General features: G+C 51.8%; 1 protein-coding gene across 2 annotated transcripts in view; it reads left to right on the top strand.

The window, feature by feature from the left end:
• The window catches only part of SYT10 (synaptotagmin 10), a 35,033-nt gene extending 15,905 nt beyond the window's left edge, over positions 1-19,128 (top strand). The window contains exons 3-8 of one of the 2 annotated variants that reach the window (XM_060194627.1): positions 6,947-7,156; positions 7,274-7,514; positions 14,239-14,359; positions 14,913-15,084; positions 15,753-15,882; positions 17,252-19,128. In XM_060194627.1, coding sequence (XP_060050610.1) covers positions 6,947-7,156; positions 7,274-7,514; positions 14,239-14,359; positions 14,913-15,084; positions 15,753-15,882; positions 17,252-17,323 — 946 coding nt within the window. In that variant the 3' untranslated portion in view covers positions 17,324-19,128. Of the gene's footprint in view, positions 1-6,946; positions 7,515-14,238; positions 14,360-14,912; positions 15,085-15,752; positions 15,883-17,251 lie in introns of both variants that reach the window. The other variant, XM_007531754.3, reaches the window with a different exon arrangement.
• Positions 19,129-19,380: the final 252 nt, after the last annotated feature.

The following is a 19,380-nucleotide window of genomic DNA, read 5'->3' as shown; positions in this document are numbered from 1 at the left end:
TGTGTGTGGCCCCTCTGCTTGCTCTACGCAGAAGAGCTGGTGCTTCAGGTGGCCAAGGCCCCTGCCCTCACGGGGGCTCTGGGTAAGGCTGGTGGGGGGGTGGTAGTGGTCAGGGACTCTCAGGGGGCCGGGCCGTGGCCAGCAGAGGATGGTGTTTGCAGCGGGAAAGCTGAGATGCCTATGTGAAACCAATGGAGGGCCAGGAGTCTGGAGGCGGCTGAGCCCCTCTCTTCTGCTCAGAGATCTGGGACTGGGCTGGGCTCCATTTCCTGTTTGGTCCTGGGACAAGCTCCTTGCAGAAGACCTGATTCCCCTAACCCCAGCTCTCAGGCCCCATCTATGTCAGCTGTTTCACCCTGCTGGGAATCACCTCTGGAGAGTTCATCCCTGGGCACCCAGGAGGAGGGCAGGCCAGCAAAACTGGCCCCATGCTGCACCATCTCCCCTGGCACATACCCTGGCCTGCGCACCACACAAACACACTCTGAAGCCCACCTTCCTGACAGCCTCCTGCTGGACTGGAACTTCTGGCCTAGGAAGCTGCTAGGCTGCCTTCTGTCAGCTCACACAGCGGGAGGCAGGTACCTCAGCCGGCCCTGCACAGCCCATCTTTGCACTTGCCTGGCTTTCTGCAGGTGCAAGGGCTGCTAATCAAAGCTACATTTCCTGATCCTCACTTCCCTTCCCTTCTCTTTTTTGTTCTTCTTTCTTCATTCCTTTTCTTTCCTCCTTTTTTCTTTCTTCATTTTTTTTTTTAACCAGAGCCCTGCTCTGCTCTGGCTGACGGTGGTGCTGGGGATTGAACCTGCAACCTCAGAGCCTCAGGCATGATGTGGGGTGTAGAGCCCAGAGAAAATGCCCCTGGGGCCTGGTGGTGGTGCTGGCTGAGCACATAGGTTATCATGCATAAGGACCCGGTTCAAGCTGTCACTCCCCCACCTGCAGGGGGGAAGCTTCATGAGTGGTGAAGCAGGGCTGCAAGTGTGTCTCTGTCTTTATCCCCCCTTCCCTCTCAATTCCTGTCTCTATCCAAATTTAAAGAGAGCAAGAGCGTACACATGAGAAAGAGGGAAGGAGGAAAGGAGAGAGGGAGACAGTGTGCTTCTGCAGAGGCTGGAGGGAGTGGGAGCCTAGGCCAAAGGAGACAGTCACCACAGAAGGGACTGGGGTAGGTGTGCAACAGAGAAAGACCGTGGAGGGGTGTGGGGAAGACCCTGAAGGGCATGGGTTGGTGAGGATGGGGAGTTCATTACAGAGCAGGGGCCCTCCCCAGACTCCAGGAACTCCAGAGATGTACATCTGGGCTTCTTTGTGTACCTGGCAGGCCTCCAAAGGCTTTGCCGTGGTCAAGTTCCCTTCTGTGCTGGTGCCTTTCCTGCATGTGGTTGGCCTGACTCGTAGGTCAGAAAGTGTCAAGAATCAGCTTCTCTTCATCCTGGAGAGTTCACACACGGGCTGATCTCAGCTACCTGCAAAACCACTGCCATCCCAGCTGTGGCAGGCCCCAAGGCAGACAGGCAGGGAAAGACTTCAAGGAAAGCAGACTTTCCTTCCATCAGAGACTCTGGAGACAGAGGCTGCCCTCGAGCCGCTGAGCTCAGTCCAGTGACTCCATGGAGCTTTGGCCATGAGGGAGGTGCTCCAGGGATGGTTGGTTCCTTCCTTCCTTCCTTCCTTCCTTCCTTCCTTCCTTCCTTCCTTCCTTCCTTCCTTCCAAGAGCTTTTGCTGCTGCGGGCGGACAGCTTGTCCAATTGCTCATGGCTGCACTGTACAGAGTAAGGGAGTTTATTCAACAGTGTCTATCAGACATTTACTCTGTGCCAGGCACTTGCCTAGACATCTGATAGACGTCTAGGAACAAAACTGTCAAAACCCCTACCTGCACTCTTACGGCAGGAACCAGACGGCTCAACACATGACAGGATGCACTGGTGTCAGACGTCCTGCAGACACAACAGAGCAGAGAGTAGAGGCGGCTGGGCCAGGCTGGCCTGCATGGTGGGAGAGAGGCACCATGCCGATTTAAACAGTTAGGATGGACTGGCCCCTCATTGGGGCTCCCCATGGAGCTCACCAGGGTGCACCCCAAGGCCTGCAGTTAGAGCCTGCCCGCTGGGCACCCACCCCAGCCTGCAGCAGACAGGCTGTGACAGGGGACAAGGCGGGGACATCAGACACAAGAGCTATGCTTTCTTTCTCTTTTTTCATCCATTTGCTTGTTTTTTAATTTACTGGACAGAGACAGAGAAATTGAGAGGGAGGGTGAGACGGAGAGGGAGAGAGACAGAGAGACAGATACCTGCAGCCCTGCTTCATCATTCATGAAGCTTCCCCCCTGCAGGTGGAGAGCAGGAGCTTGAACCCAGGTTCTTGCAAACTGTGATGTGTGAGCTTAACCAGGTATACCATCACCTGGTCCCTATTCTTTTCCTGTTTTATTTGATAGGCCAGAGAGAAATTGAGAGGAGAGAGAGAAAAAAAAAAGGCGCGCACACACACACACACACACACACACACACACACACACACACACACACACACACCTACAGTCCTGCTACACCACTCAGAAGTTTCCCTCCTGCGGGTGGGGACTGGAGGCTTGAACCCAGACCCTTGTGTATGGTGATGTGTGTACTCAACCCATTGCACCACCGCCTGGTTCCTGTGCCAGTCCATCTTACTGATGAGGCCTCCTGGTTTGAAGGGAGAGCAGGAAGGGTCCACTGTAGGGACAAGGCAGCCATGCCCTGCACTCGTGGATAGGCCAGTGGGAGGCTTCCACCTGCACTTTTTATAGACAGACAGACAGATGGGCAAGAGAAGCACAGCAGCTTCCTCTAGTGCAGTGGGGGCCAGGGGAGACTGAGCACAGGCACAGACACTACAGGGCTGTTGGCATCATGCCCACTCACAGAGCACAGGGTGCTGGTGCACTGGCCACCCCAAAAGGGACACAGGCTGCTCAGAACTGGTTGCCACCAGGTGTGTGGCCAGCAGACCCCAACTCCTAGTGACAGGAAGCCAGCAGGCTAGAGGCTGGGTCTGGGTTCTCCTGAGGACCCAGAGTTTAGTTTCCCCTGTTCCTGGCCAAGCAGGGGCAGCTGGTCCCAGGGTCCAGCCTCTCGCCACTGGCTTTGAGAGCAGCGTCCCTGGTGACGGGTGGGGTGCCTGCCTTCACCTCCACCCCATTGGTGGCAATGCCAGACCCAAGGGGCTCTTTTCCCTCATCAGAAGAGGCCCACCCTGCTTCTGGGGCTGTTGGCAGCCCTGTGACATGAGGAGTCACTTGTCACTGTCCTCCATAAGAGAGGAGACCAGCAGGAGAGGAAGCTGTTGTCATGGCGATGGGTTAGCATGGGGGTAATTAGAGCTCCTCTGGTAGAGGAGCTGGGCGGGACTTGGAACCCACAGTGTTGACACTGTAATTAGGGTGGGGGCCTCTCTCCTAGAGCCAGAGCCAGGGGTCCTTCCAGGGGCTTTGAAGCTGCAGGTCTGCCTTCAGGGGCTCAGAGGGGATGCTGGGCCAGGGCCGGGTGGTGGTGGGGGTCAGGGGGCTTCCAGCATGCGGGTGAGGAGCTCAGCCTGGACCAGCCTGGGGGTATACTCCCAGCTAAGCTTTATTTATTTATTTATTTATTTATTTATTTATTTATTTATTTATTTTTATCTTTATTTATTGGATAAAGACAGAGAGAAATTGAGAGGGAAGGGAGATATAGAGAATGAGAGAGACAGACACCTGTAGACCTGCTTCACCTCTTGGGAAGCTTTCCCCCTACAGGTGGGGACCAGGGGCTTGAAGCCTGGTCCTTGTGCACTATAACGTGTGCTCAATCAGGGGCACCACCACCCAGCCCCCCCCCCCCCAGCTAAGCTTTGTGTCTGTTCTGCTTCCTCCCTGCCTGCTGGCCCTCTCACCCCAGGCTGCAGCCTGTGGGTGTCTGTGTCCCCCCCATCAGCTTAGCACCCTCAAACCCCACCCTCTCTGATCTTTTCTCTCCCTGTTTCTCTGCTCTGTTGCACTGCTCAGCTGTGGGGGGTGCCTGGAGGAGCCTGGGAGCTCTCTCCTGCAAGACCCATGAGCTGCCAGTGCGCTTTCTCCCAACCCCCCACCGCCACCTGATCCGGCAGTGCAGCAACTGAGAATCCAGCATTGGGCTCAGTGCCCCGGCAACACTTTGCTGTGAGATTGGACGGCCTCTGATTACCAGCAGGATTTAGATGGTCCAGTCCTACATCAAACTGAAACGCTTTAGTACAGCAAAAGAAACCACCATTCAAGTAGAGAGACTCCTCACAAAATGGGAGAAGATCTTTACATGCCATACATCAGACAAGAGGCTAAGAACCAAAATAGATAAAGAGCTCACCCAGCTCAGCAACAAGAAAACAAATGACCCCACCCAAAAGTGGGGAGAGGATATGGAAAGAATATTCAGCACAGAAGAGATCCAAAAGGCCAATAAACATGAAAAAATGCTCCAGGTCATTGATTGTCAGAGAAATGCAAATAAAGACAACAATGAGTAACCACTTCACCCCCATGAGAATGTCACACATCAGAAAAGGTAGCAGTAACAAATGCTGGAGAGGTTGTGGGGACCAAGGACCCTCCTACATTGCTGGTGGGAATGTCAGTGGGCCCAGCCCCTGTGGAGAGCAGTCTGGAGAACTCTCAGAAGGCTAGAAGTGGATCTACCCTGTGATCCTGAAATTCCTTTCCTGGGGATAGGTCCTGAGGAACCCAACACACCCATCCAAAAAGATCTGTGTACACCTATGTTCATAGGAGCACAAGTTGTAATAGCCAAAACCTGGAAGCAACCCACGTGTCCAACAATAGATGAGTGGCTGGGAAAGTTGTGGTATATAACACAATGGAATACTACTCAGCTATTAAAAATGGTGATTTCACCGTTTTCAGCTCATCTTGGATGGAGCTTGAAGGAATCATGTGAAGTGAGATCAGCCAGAAAGAGAAGGATGAAGATGAGATTATCCCACTCACTGAAGTTGATAAATAAGAATAGAAGGGGAAACACAAAGCAGAACTTGGACTGGAATTGCTGTACTGCATCAAAATGAAAGACTTGGTGGGGTGACCTGGTGGGGGGGGGTGTTTTGCAGAAAACTGAGAATAGTTTCCCATGTATCAACAACTGTATTTAATGTAAACCATTAATTCTCCCAATAAAAAATAAATAGAAAAAAGTAAGTCAGGTCCTCCTGCTAGAGGCAATGTGATGGGACCCACACCCACTGGGTGCCCAAGCCTGGCAGGGGGGGGTGGCAGACCTTGCCAGCACTGGGGGCTACTGCTGGCTTGGATAGGATGCCCAGGGCCCAGGGAGGAGAGAACTGGTCTATGCTTCTTGCCTGTCTTGGGGTGGAGCTGTCAGCCATCAGATCCCCGCCCAACCAGGAGAGGGAGGTGGGAGGCTGAGGGGCTTGGTTGCAGCAGGGGAGCGCAACCAGGAGATGACCTAGGCCAAGAAGAGGGGGGATGGGGGTGGGGGGGTACGGCAGCCTGGATGGAAGCCAGGGCCCCTGCAGGGATAGCTGGCAGGGCAGGAGAGGGTCCAGCCCATCACCCTCCAGGGCAGACTGGTGCATGTGTGTCCTGGGATGCTGGCTCCATGGAGACTAACGGTGGCTGCTGGACATTGCTCTTATTTCTCCCTCTCTCTCTTTGGTAGCAAGACTAAAGTAGAGAGGCAGAAAGACAGAGAGTACAGCACTGCATGAAGCTTCCACCAGTGGGGTGGGGGCTGGGCTTGTACCTGGGTCACACACAGAGCCTTGTACCACCCAGGGGAGCTTTTTTCTGGTCCTGCCTTCGTAACTGCTATTCTGTTGGCTCCAAAATCTAGAATCTGTAGAGCTTTGGAAGCTCCCCACCCCCCACCCCCCACCCCCCCACCTCTGGTGAGAGAAGTAATGTTCAATCGTTTGGACCACTGCCACTATAAACCTCAAGACTAAGCCTTCAGCCCTGTGGCCATCAACCTATGTAAAAGATGCCATGTGCATGGCCAGGGCCTCCATCCCGGGTAAGTGTGCACTCTGTCCTCCAGGGGGTCTGGGCACCAGCAACTGCATGGGAGCACCCTGCAAGGGGATGCCTTGCAGGCTGTGGAGCAGCGCTCTCGTCCTTCATCACAATGGGAGCAGAGTTCGCCCAAAGGAGTGGGGTTGTGCGGGCAGGGGAAAAGGATGTATGGACTGAAAATGAACATTTCATTTTCACACCCTCGTCCCTGACACGTGACACTCACATCCCCTCTAGACAGTCCCCGACATCAGCCACTTCTTCAGATATCTGACTCTGCTGATAATCATGTTTCAGAGTGATTTTAACAATGGCCTATGGTTAAGAGCACACTAGTCTGGAAGTTCAGAAAAATGCATGTTTCAGGTATTTCTATGATTTGGGGGGGGAAATCTTTTCCTTTGACTACTGCATTTTTTAAAAAATATGTATTTATGGGAGCCAGGCAGTGGCGCACCTGGTTAAGTGCACAAGGCACTAAGTACAAAAATACGTATTTATTTATAAGGCATAGAGGGAGGGAGAATGTCATAGCATCACTCTGACACGTGTGACATCAGGAATGCAACTAGGGACCTCAGTCTTGGAGTCCCATGATCCGTCCACTATGGCTGACTACTGTCTCTACGGGGCTAAGTAGGGTGTGTGTGTGTGTGTCTGTGTGTGTGTGTGTCACAGCAGAGCCATCCTGACCACCTCCCCTTGTGTGTTTATGTGTGTCTGTCTGTCTCACACCAGAGTTGTCCTGACCACTTCCCTTGTGTGTGTCTGTCTGTCTCACAGCAGAGCTATCCTGACCGCCTCCCTTGTGTGTGTGTGTGTGTGTGTGTGTGTCTGTCTGTCTATGTGTCTGTCTCACAGCAGAGCCGTCCTGACAGCCCCTCCTGTGTGTGCAGCCACAACTCTTTCCGGAGGCACCTGCCACGGCAGATGCAGGTGTGCAGTGTGGACCTGGGAGGGGGCGTGGAGCCCACCCCGCAGCATGGGGAGACCAGCACCAGTATCGGCCGGATCAAGCCTGAGCTCTACAAGCAGAAGTCGGTGGACTCACAGGGCAGCCGGCCAGAGGACGTGCAGACATGCGGGAAGCTTAACTTCACACTGCGGTATGACTACGAGCGGGAGCTGCTGGTGGTGAGGATGATCCAGGCCGTGGACCTGCCAGCCAAGGACTTCACGGGCACGTCTGACCCTTACGTGAAGCTGTACCTGCTGCCCGACAGGAAGAAAAAGTTCCAGACGCGTGTGCACCGCAAGACGTTCAACCCGCAGTTCCAGGAGACCTTTCACTTCCCTGTGGCCTACGGCCAGCTCAGCAGCCGCAAGCTGCACTTCAGCATCTATGACTTTGACCGGTTCTCCCGGCATGACATGATTGGAGAGGTCATCCTCGACAACCTGTTCGAGGTCTCTGACCTCTCCCGTGAAGCCACAGTCTGGAAGGACATCCACTGTGCCACCACGGTAAGCAGGGCCTCCGCTTGTCCGTCCACGCATAGTTGCTGCGTCTGACCCCGTGGGGTGCGGGGCCCAGCGACTGAGCCCAGCACACAGGTAAGCAGGTGCTCTGAGAGTTGGCTAAGCCAGCGAGTGTGAGGGCAAGGCCACTGACTTCACTTGGCAGGGTCAGTCTTTCCCACGTGGGATGTCTAGCCTACCTCCTCATGGCAAGCACTGACCTTGACCATTGAAGAAGACTCTCTTCCTCCATTCAAATGGAGGACATTCCTTACTGCTGTCTGGAAGAGTGCTTGTCTGGGTCTAACACAACCCCCTGGGGGCTTCTGAGGAATAGGCATGATGCCAGTGTGTGCAGTGCAGAATGCTTGCTGATTCCTGGTTTTCACACTGGATTTCTTCAATGCTGCTTGTCATAGTGCATGCTCTTTATTATATTTTATTTATTTACTGGCTTGGGACAGAAAGAAATTGAGAGGAGGAGGAGATAGAGAAGGAGACAAATGGGGATGGGGGAAAGACTGACCTGTAGCCCTGCTTCACCACTCAGAAAGTTTCTCCCCTGCAGATAGGGACTGGGTTCTTGAACCAGTGTCCTTGCACACTGTAATGTGCACTCCACCAGGTGTACCACCACCTGGCCCCCAAACCAGAGTCTCACTCTGGCACATGCGATACTGGGGATCAAGCTCAGGACCTCATGCTTGAGAGTCTATTTTTTTTTGTCTCCAGGGCTATTTCTGGAACTTGTGACAGGACTGAGAACACGCTGGGTGACCCCACCACCCTGCAAACAAGCGCACAGAACACACCCAGGCCTCACGGAGACCCAAGTGGGCCATGAGCTGACGGTCTTGAATTCACAACCTAGTCCTGTCAGGCGGAAACAGAAGCCACAGACTTTGTGGTCATGGTCTTGCCTTCTTTTTTTTTTTTTTTTAAATAAGCATACTCTCAATTATTTTAAGTTTTACTTATTTTAAATTATATTTTATTCAAAACACAAGGACCAGCATAAGGATCCTAGTTCAAGCCCCCCAGCTCCCCACCTGCAGGGGAGTCACTTCATAGGCGGTGAAGCAGGTCTGCAGGTGTCTTTCTCTCCCCCTCTGTCTTCCTCTCCTCTCTGCATTTCTGTCTGTCCTATCCAACAATGACAACATCATCATCAACAACAACAATAATAACTATTACAATAAAACAAGGGCAACAAAAGGTAAAATAAATAAATATATAAAAATATATTTTATTTTGACAGGACAGAAATTGGGAGGGATAGAGGATATAGAGAGGGAGAGAGACAGAGACACCAGCAGCCCTGCCTCACTGCTCATGAAGCTTCCCCCTTGTAGGTGGGGTCTGGTGCTGAACCTGGGTGCACCACCTGCCCCTGGTCCTGACTATTTTTCCCCTTCCTTCCTTCCTTCCTTCCTTCCTTCTTTTTCTTTTTCTTTTTCTTTTTCTTCTTTTATCCCCAGGGTTATCACTGGGGCTTGGCGCTTGCAGTACGAATCCTCCATTATTGGACAGGACAGAGAGAAACTGAGTGGGGGAGGAGGACGGGGAAAGAGAGACACCTGTAGACCTGCTTCACTAATTGGGAAGTGTCTCTGATACAGGTGGGGAGTGGGGACTCGGACCCAATTTTGCAGTTTATACTGTGTGCACTTAACCCGGTGCACCTCCCCCCCATTAATAATTTTTAGACAAAAGTCTGTAGTTGCATTAAGTCTTTATTTACCTTCAAAGAAAGGTCTTTCACTACATTAAATGTGCTCAATGTATGTCAAATCCTTGATTCCCAAAGCAGCACCAAGTGAATAAAAGCATAAGCTTTTATAAATAAAAGCACCAGGCTTGAGGCTGCACACAGCCTGTAGAGTAAGACAGTAACCAGTCAAGAAAACACTTCTTACCCACAATCAACATTTTCAAGCATTGACCACTATTCTATCTCCTGATCCCAACACAGTAGATATCTTTTTCTTTTCTTTTCTTTTCTTTTCTTTTCTTTTCTTTTTCCTCCAGGTTGTCTCTTGGGCTCTGTGCCGGCAGTATGAATCCACCTCTCCTGGCGGCCATTTTTTTCCCCATTTTATTGGATAGGACAGAGAGAAATTGAAAGAGGAGGGGAAATAGAGAGGGAGAGAGAAAGCCAGACACCTATAAGACCTGCTTCTCCGCTTGTGAAGCTTTCCCCCTGCAGATGGGGAGCTGGGGGCTTGAACCTGGATCCTGGTATGGGTCCTTGCACTTCACATTATGTGTGCTTAACTTGGTGCACCGCTACGTGACCCCCATGTCCCCACTGCAGTTCTTACTCTCTCCTTCCCTGTGTGTGTTGAAACACTTCACAGCCCCACTCCGGCCACAGTGTCACCCACGGTGCTCCCATGTGCAGATGGTCATAAGCACACACTTCACCATGTGGGGACATGGGTTCAAGCCCCACCCACCACCACAGGGCTCACCGTGAATGGCACCGAGAAAGCCCCAGGGATGGTAGCTCGGTGCTGCGGTCTCTCTCCCTCTCTCCTCTCCTAACAAAGGACACTTGCTAGGAGGCCGCTCCACTCCACACTCGCCGTTAAGAGAGACCCTGGGCTACCACCCTGTACCGCGTAAGACCCACCCTGGGAAGAAGGAGCTAGCAAGTGCTCACATCCATCTGAGGAGTCTCCAGAAGTGGCTTCTGCAGACTCTGGCACATTCCCAACCCTTGCCCGGCTCCTGGTCTGAGCAGCAGTGATGGAGCCCGGCTCCTGCTGCTCATCTCTACCCACTTCCCTTCTCACCCCCCACCCCACGCCTCTGGATGTCCAGGCGCCTGCAAGGGGGAGAGGGTGGGCCAGCTGTCACTTGCTCTGAACAGTGTCCCGAGTGTCACGGCAGGATGGGGAAGCAGAATCTCATGCAGGACAGCAGGACTCATCCCTGATGGTCCACTTTATGCCACTATAGCTGTCAGCCCTGGCTTGGCTTTCATTTTTCAATTACTTTATCTTTTTTTTTTTTTTTAATTTTATTTTATTTACTCCCTTTTGTTGCCCTTGTTGTTTTATTGTTGTAGTTATTATTATTGTTGTTGTCATCGTTGTTGGATAGGACAGAGAGAAATGGAGAGAGGAGGGGAAGACAGAGAGGAGGAGAGAAAGACAGACACCTGCAGACCTGCTTCACCGCCTGTGAAGTGACTCCCCTGCAGGTGGGGAGCCAGGGCTCGAACCAGGATCCTTATGCCGGTCCTTGTGCTTTGCGCCACCTGCGCTTAACCCGCTGCGCTACAGCCCGACTCCCTCAATTACTTTATCTTTTAAAGCTTTTTTTTTTCTCTCCAGGGTTATCAATGGGGCTTGGTGCCTTCACTAAAAATCCACTGTGCCTGGAGGCCATCTTTTTTCCGTTCTTTTTGCTATTATTGTTATTGTTACTGTTGTTGCTGCTGTTGTTGGGTAGGACAGAGAAAAATGAGAGAGGAGGGGAAGACAAAGGGGGGAGAGAAAGACAGACACCTGCAGACACCTTCACTGCTTGTGAAGCGACTGCCCTGCAGTTGGGGAGCTGGGGGCTCAAACCGGGATCTTTGTACGGGTCCTTGCACTTCACACTATGTGTGCTTAACCCACTGTGCTACTGCCTGGCTCCACTTAAAGCTTTTTCTAAGGTTTCCTTATTATGAAGAGGTGGGGGGAGACAGACGCTGCTTAGCTGTGGCACAGGGAATGTAAGATACAGCCTAAGGGGTCTTGGTTGTGCGAGTCCTGTGCTCCAACGGGCTGAGCTAAGCCCCAGCCCTCATTTACATTTTAGTAAGACACCAGGGGAATGGAATGAACCCATAGCCTCACACGGCCTGTGACATTATATCACCTACCATGGCCCATTTCATGTGTGTGTGTGTGTGTGTGTGTGTGTGTGTGTGTGTGAGAGAGAGAGAGAGAGAGAGAGAGGAAGGGGGCAGGGTGGAGGGGGAAGAAGCAAGAGACTTCACAGCACTGTTCCACCTTCCAGGTTGCCCCCAGCCTGTGGTCACACAGAAAGGAAGGTGTGCGCTCTGTCTGCTGAGCCACCTCCCAGCCTCTAATATGGGTTGAAGCTGGAGTGAGATGGAGCTGAGGAGACAGCACAGTTGTTCTACAATTGACTTTCATGCCTAAGGGTCTGAGGCCCCAGGTTCTATCCCCAGCATCACCATCAGCCAGAGCTCAACAGGGTTCTGTGTAAAATAATAATAACAAGAACAACAATTAATAATATTTCTGCAAAAGACTCTCCTGCATGATGATATTATAGTACACATAGAAAAATCTAAAGAATCCAGAAGGAAGCTCCTGGAAATTATCAGGCATGTAGTAAGGTGTCAGGCTAAAAAATTAACATACAAAAGTCAGTGGCATTCCTCTATGCAAACACTAAGTCAGAAGGAGAAGAAATCCAAAAATCAGTCCCCTTTACTATAGCAACAAAAACAAATATCTATGAAGTAAACTAACAAAAGAAGTGAAAGACTTGTATAATGAAAATTCTAAGTCACAATTCAAGGGGAAAAAAGGACACAGAAAAAGTGGAAAGATATTCCATGTTCATGAATTGAAAGAATTAACATCATTAAAATGAATACTCTACTTAGGGTCATATGCAAATTTAATGTAAGCCCCATCAAGGTACCACCCTACTTTTTAGTAGAATAGAGCAAAAGTTACAAATGTTTATCTGGAACCAGAAAAGACCTATAACTGTCAAAACTATCTTGAGAAGAATGAACAGAACTGGAGACATCGCACTCTCAGATCTCAAATTGTATTATAGGGCCATTGTAATCAAAACTGCTTGGTATTGGAACATGAATAGATACACTGACCAGTGGAATAGAATTGAGAACCCAGAAGTAAGCCCCCACACCTATGGACATCTCATCTTTGACAAAGTTGCCTAGACTATTAAATGGGGAAGGGGAGTCTCTTCAACAAATGATGTTGGGAAAAAAATTGGATTGAAACATGCAGAAGAATGAAACTGAACCACTATATTTCATTCAACGCAAAAGTAAATTCCAAGTGGATCAAGGACTTGGATGTTAGACCAGAAACTATCAGATACTTAAAGGAAAATATTAGCAGAACTCTTTTCCATCTAAATTTTATAGGTATCTTCAATGATGCAAATCCAATTGCAAGGAAGACTAAACAAAATTAAACCAATGGGACTATATCAAATTAAAAAGCTTCTTCACAGCAAAAGAAACCACCATCCAAACAAAGAGACCACTTACAGAAGGGGAGAAGATCTTTTCTGTGCCATACATCAGAAAAGAGTCTAAGAACCAAAATATATAAAGAGCTCACCCAACTCAGCAACAACAACAAAACAAATGACCTCATTCAAAAATGGGGAGAGGTTATTAACAGAAAATTCACCACAGTAGAAATGCAAAAAGCTAAAAAACATGAAAAATGCTCCAGGTCATTGATGGACAGAGAAATGCAAATAAAGACAACAATGAGATGCCACTTCACTCAGGTGAGAATGTCACACATCAGAAAAGGTAGCAGCAACAAATGCTGGAGAGGTTGTGGGGACAAAGGAACCCTCCTACACTGCTGGTGGAAATGTCAATGGGCCCAAACTCCTGTGGAGAGCAGTCTGGAGAACTCTCAGAAGGCTAGAAGTGGACCTGCCCTGTGACCCTGCAATTCCTCTCCTGGGGATAGATCCCAGTGACCATGCAAAAAGCTATGTGTACACCTGTGTTCATCATAGTAGCATAATTTGTAATAGCCAAAACCTGGAAGCAACCCAGGTGTCCCAACAATAGATGAGTGGCTGAGAAAGTTGTGGTATATAACACAATGGAATACTACTCAGCTATTAAAAATGGTGATTTCACCGTTTTCAGCTCATCTTGGATGGAGCTTGAAGGTATCATGTGAAGTGAGATCAGCCAGAAAGAGAAGGGTGAATATCGGATGATCACACTCATTGACAGAAGTTGATAAATAATAACAGAAGGGGAAACACTAAGCAGAACTTGGACTGGGTTTGATGTCTTGCACCAAAGTAAAGGGCTCTAGGGTTGGGGGGAAGGCTTAGGTCCTGGAACATTATGGCAGAGGAGGACCTAGGTGGGGGGGTTAGTGTGTTATGCAGAAAACTGAGAAATGTTACATATGTGCCACTACTGTACTTTACTGTCAGCTGTAAACCATTAATCTTCTCAATAAAGGAAAGCAAAAAAAAAAAAAAAAAAAGACTCTCCTGCCTGAAGTTCTTAAGTCCTGGGTTCAATCCCCAGCACCACCATTAGCCAGAGCTGAGCAGGGCTCTGGGTAAAAAAGTAGCAGTAGTGGTGATAATAAAAATAAGGCTGTGATGGGGTCTGCCCTGTGATGGGGTGGGGGCAGCATGCTCCAGGTGTGCGGGGAGGGCCAGGGAACCCAGGCTCTCTGAGTCACAACAGCCCACTGAGGCTGGACAGGGGCAGCAGCTGGCTTCAAAAGCTGAGGGTGGGTCCCATCTAGCCTCGGTGCCCTGACTTGGAGGCTGCTCTGGAGCATGGAGGGTGTGGCTGGGCAGGCTAGGTACTGTGCTCCCCCTCTCTGCAAGGGCCTAGGCCAGTCACAGCAGCACAGGGCAGTGATCTGGGAGCTTGCATGGGAGCTTGTGGGGTGCCAGGTGGAAGCCGTGTGCCCTGCCTGGCTTGGGGTGCTGACAGACGCACCCTTCCTTACAGGAGAGCATCGACCTGGGGGAGATCATGTTCTCCCTCTGCTACCTGCCCACAGCCGGACGCATGACACTGACCGTCATCAAGTGCAGGAACCTCAAGGCCATGGACGTCACAGGAGCCTCAGGTGGGTGGTGATGGACCACAAGGCCTGGTGCTAGGGAAGGAAGCATAGGGAGCTGGGGCAGGGGATATGTGGGACAAGGGGCATTGGGGGATGGGGGCCAAGTGTTGTGGGGGTGCAGGTGGTGGTGGCTAGAGAGAGAGCTCCAGGTTTCCCCCTAGTGTGCACGCTGCTACTGTGCCAAGATGAATAGGTCCACCTGGCTGCTGTGTCCACTCTGTATCCAGCTGAGTGAGGCCCACAGGCTGAAGTGTCCATGCTGTGTCCACCTAAGTGAGCCACTTGGCTGCTGTGTCCACTCTGTGTCCAGCTAAGTGAGGCCCCCTGGCTGCTGTGTCCACTCGGTGTCCAGCTGAGTGAGGTGTGAGCCCATTTCCTGGACACACACCAGTGCTGCTGCAGGTATCCTGGTTCAATGATCCCCACAGCCCACCTCCTCTGGGCCAGGGGAGCTTCTGGTCTCTGGTCCCAGTTTCCTTACTTGGGGAGCCTCCTGGGCTTTGGTATGCTCAGGTCTCCACTGTGACCAACCCCCCCCACACACACACACTGCCAGACCCCTATGTCAAGGTGTCCCTGATGTGTGAGGGGCGGCGGCTGAAGAAGAGAAAGACCACGACCAAGAGGAACACCCTCAACCCTGTGTACAACGAGGCCATCATCTTCGACATCCCCCCTGAGAACGTGGACCAGGTCAGCCTGTCCATCGCCGTTATGGACTATGACAGGTGCGTGTGGGTGAGACAGGGAGAGCCACACCCTGGGGGCTCCTGCGTTCCTGGCCCTGCCACTTCCCCGCTCTTCTCCCGACATATAGCCGTTCTGTCAGTCCCCGTTCATATTCCACTTGTGCTGGCTGAAAGCAGGTCCAGCGTCCCAGAAGTTCCGGCGCCAGGCACCAGACCTGCGGGGACCAGGGGGTTGTGACTCCCCTCCCCCTCCCACAGCCCTGGGCCTGTGCTCACACCAGAGACGCCTCACCTGTACCCACCCCACTGCGTGCCCTCTGAGCAACACCAGGAATGCCTGGCCATAACTATGGGGGAGTCAGAAAGTGAGGACAGACTTTCCTGTTTTCCTGTGCAAACAAGCATGACACCAAACCCAGCTACCCACATCATCATTATCATCATCATTTGCAAATTGTTCATAACCCACAGTTGAGTAAATGTCTCTGGTTTTCCGTGCACGGAGCCGGTTGCCCAAGTGGAGGCTGGGCACCTGGGCACCTGGCAGGTGTGGGGGAGGTGGCTACTGCGGCTTGACCAGCCTCTGCCCCTAGGAGAGGGCAGCCAGCAGGGCATGCGCCTGGTTGAGGTGATGCTCCCCTGCTCCTCACGCTGTGGCCCCCTCTCCATGTGGCCCATATGACTGTGCTCACTGTCCCTGCCCCCAGAGTTGGCCACAACGAGGTCATCGGTGTGTGCAGGACGGGGCTGGATGCGCAGGGCCTGGGGAGGGACCACTGGAACGAGATGCTAGCCTACCACCGCAAGCCCATCACACACTGGCATCCCCTGCAGGAGGTGAGCGGGGTGGCCGCACCCCTGAGGGCTGGGGGGGAGGGGACAGGGCCCGGGGCTTTTGCAAGTCCACTCACTTGTCCCTGTCCACTGTAGCTGAGCCACTGGCAGGGGTCACACAGCATGTGGGGAGTGCTGCTACCTGGGGCATCCTCTCAGGGCTGTGCTCTGCTACCCTCCCCTCCCCTTCCCTCCTTTCCCCTTCCTTTTCTTCTCTTTTTTTAAAATTGCCACTAGCATTGTCACTGGGGCTTTGTGCCTGCATTATGAATTCACCTCTCCTGGCAGTCATTTTTTTTTTCTTTTCTAATTTATTTGAAAGGACAGAGAGAAATTGAGAGGGGAGGGGAGATAGAGAAGGAGAAAGAGAGATACCTGAAACCCTGCTTCACCACTTGTGAAGCTTCCCCACTATAGGTGTGCTACGCCTGGCCCCTGTACTTTTCATTCTTTATTTGGAGGTAGGAGGAGACATCAGCCCTACTCCATCCTCCATAGAGCTCCCTGGGTGCTGTCCTTGGTGCTGAGAGGAGAAATCCCCCCCCACACACACACACACTATAGCCTTGCTCCACTATCCATGAGGCTCTCTAGGTGCTGTGAGAGGACAGAACCCAGAGTGGGGTAGATAGCATAATGGTTATGCAAAGAGACTCTCAGACCTGAGGTTCCAAAGTCCCAGGTTCAATCCTCCACACCACCATAAGCCAGAGCTGAGCAGTGCTCTGGCAAGAGAGAGAGAAAGAGAGAGAGAGAGAGAGAGAGAGAGAGAGACCCCACAGCCATGGATGCTATACATGGTGTTGAGAGAGGAGAGACCCCACACAGCTCTTCCTACCATCCATAGGGATCCCTAGGTGTGGTGCATGGTGCTCTCCCATGTTGCTGGAGTTCGAACCCAAGGCCTCTCACCAGGCAGGGTGCAGGCTCACTGGGGGAGCCACCTGCCAGCCCCTGCTGTGAGTGACCTATTCAGAAGGCCCCTGTAGTGTCTGGGGACCCTGAACGGGCACTCTGTTTCCCCCATGGCCGTCCTGCCACGCTCTGAGCCTCCTTCTCTCACTGGTTGCTAGCCCCCTGCATAGAGTAGCCGCTCCCCTGCCTGCTGCCCACTGCTGCTTCCAGAAACCAGCCCACCATGGGGGCTGTGGGCAGCTGCCAGTGCTGGGAGCTCACGGGGTGGGCTCTGGGGGCTCCGTACATGCCTCTGAGGTGGTGCCCGCACCTGGGCAGGTGTGCCGAGGGCAGAGCCAACTCTCTCCTCTCAGTCTGGCCAGTGGAGGGTGCAGATGCATGGGGGTGGAGGGGAGGTCTGGGCTCCCCATGTAGTGATTCTCAACACTGAGAGATGCCTGGTGACCCTCTCTTGCAGCTCCCAGGCCGGGCCACCAGCTTTGACAGTCAAGGATCCTGCCCATCCCCCAAGCAGCCCTCCACGCCCTGATGCCTCCAGTGTCTTGGTACTGGGCTGAAACCCGGCAACCCGCCATGGCAGGAGGCAGGTGCCATCTGCCTGCGCGGAGCGGAGCCTGGGGATCCACAGCCGTCTTGCGCACATGCTCTTTTCCTCTGTCTTGTCTGCTTGTTAGTTTTAGACATGTTGACACTCTTTTACTTGAACACTAATTGCCCTGACATCAGGCAGTTCAGAGTTTGTGTGTTCCGTGCCCAGCAATTAGCACGTGTTCTAGTGAATCGTCAGTCTTTGCCTGAGCAGAGAAGTGCTTTATCAGAGTCCGCACTTAGCGAAGTTAAATATAATCCATGCTGCTGCTGTACAAAGTAGCACAGCTGGCGCTGATCTTGTGAACACCCGGTCCACAGCTGGCTCTCTGGGGACTTTAGTGGTGATTTCAGCTGGCCTCACACTGCACCCTGTGCGTTCAGTCACGGTCAGAATTGGAAAATGTCCTCTCTCGCTCTCAGTCAGTTCTTGGCTTGCCTGACGCTTGGCTCTGCCAAACACAAGGCTTTGTCTCTTGAGCCTGTCCCTTAAGCACAGAGCCAGGGTGCAGTCTTAAGAGTCACCTGGACTGCACCCTGGTGGGCGGCGTGAGGTAGCCAGGAGGCGGGGCTGTGCCATGCCATATCCATGAGGGGGTCTTCAGTTGCCCTGGGACTGGTATGGGTTCTAAGCATCTTTTTAAAAAAATATTTATTTATTTCCTTTTGTTTCCCTTGTTGTTGTTTTTTTTTTAACTAAGTTGAACCCCAGAAGGGAATCCAACTTCTTTTTTTTTATTATCTTTATTTATTTATTGAATAGAGACAGTCAGAAATTGAGAAAGGAGAGATAGAGAGGGTGAGAGACAGAGAGACACCTGCAGTACTGCTTCACCACTTGTGAACCTTTCCCCCTGCAGGTGGGGACCGGGGGCTCGGCTCGAACCTAGGTCTCTGCACATGGTAACGTGTGCGCTCAGCCAGGTGCGCCACCACCTGGCCCCTCCCTTTTTGTTTTATTGTTGTAGTTATTGTTGTTATCGTTGTTGGATAGGACAGAGAGAAATGGAGAGAGGAGGGGAAGACAGAGAGGGGGAGAGAAAGATAAGACACCTGCAGGCCTGCTTCACTGCTTGCGAAATGACTCCCCTGCAGATGGGGAGCCAGGGGCTTGAACCGGGATCCTTACACTGGTCCTTGCACTTTGCGCCACCTGTGCTTAGCCCACTGCGCTACTGCCCGACTCCTGAGTTCTAAGCATCTTCATCTCCAGTGTAGCACTAGTCTTGCTTAGTGACTAGAACCAGAGGCCATTCCTTTTGTTTTGCCTGTGTCCCTGAGCTTCTCAAATCCCCTGGGGCCTGTGCTCGTGTGATCTGAAGCTGTTGTGTAGACCCTGTGTTCCCCAGAACGAGAAGAGCTGCCGGTGACCAGGACATCAGGAAGCCAGCCCAACTGATTTCTAGACACTTAAAAGATAGACGTCTCAAAACCCCTGACATTTTGCTTGCTGCCACGCCTGAGAGGGGTGGCATCACTGCAGGTGCGGACACGGCTCACACATGACCATTTTTCTGTTTCTTCCCTTCTTCCCAGAACAGCACTCAGCTCTAGCTGTCAGGGCCACCAGGGTTGAGCCAAGGGTCCTTCACTTGCACAATCCTTTTTTTTTTTTTTTAAGAGATGCTCCAACCATCACAGTAAGAGCAGGTAGCCCTAGCTAACATCTTTAATACTGGGCTGTCAGGAAAGTCACGGCACACTTTTTGTGTCTAACAACATTAAAAAAAAAAGTCATATATTTTCCGACAGCCCAACAGACTAGAATAAGCCTGTTTGAAGAGGCCCCACTAACCCACCAAGACTAAAAGAACTCATCAGTGTGCATAGAATTACTAGAGAGAATGAGGACATTTTTGGAATTCTCTGCTTTCCTGTGGAAAACAATAGGGAGATGAGATCGGTCCCCTTGACAAGTTAACAGCTGGGGAAACGCGGCCACTGTGTCAGCGGACATAGTGCTGTCATAGTTCACTTGTCACTGTGTTCCTGAGCTGT

The sequence above is a fragment of the Erinaceus europaeus genome, chromosome 7 (genome assembly GCF_950295315.1).
Source record: "Erinaceus europaeus chromosome 7, mEriEur2.1, whole genome shotgun sequence".
In the NCBI taxonomy this organism is placed as follows: domain Eukaryota; kingdom Metazoa; phylum Chordata; class Mammalia; order Eulipotyphla; family Erinaceidae; genus Erinaceus; species Erinaceus europaeus.
This window is presented reverse-complemented; position numbering and strand designations above follow the sequence as displayed.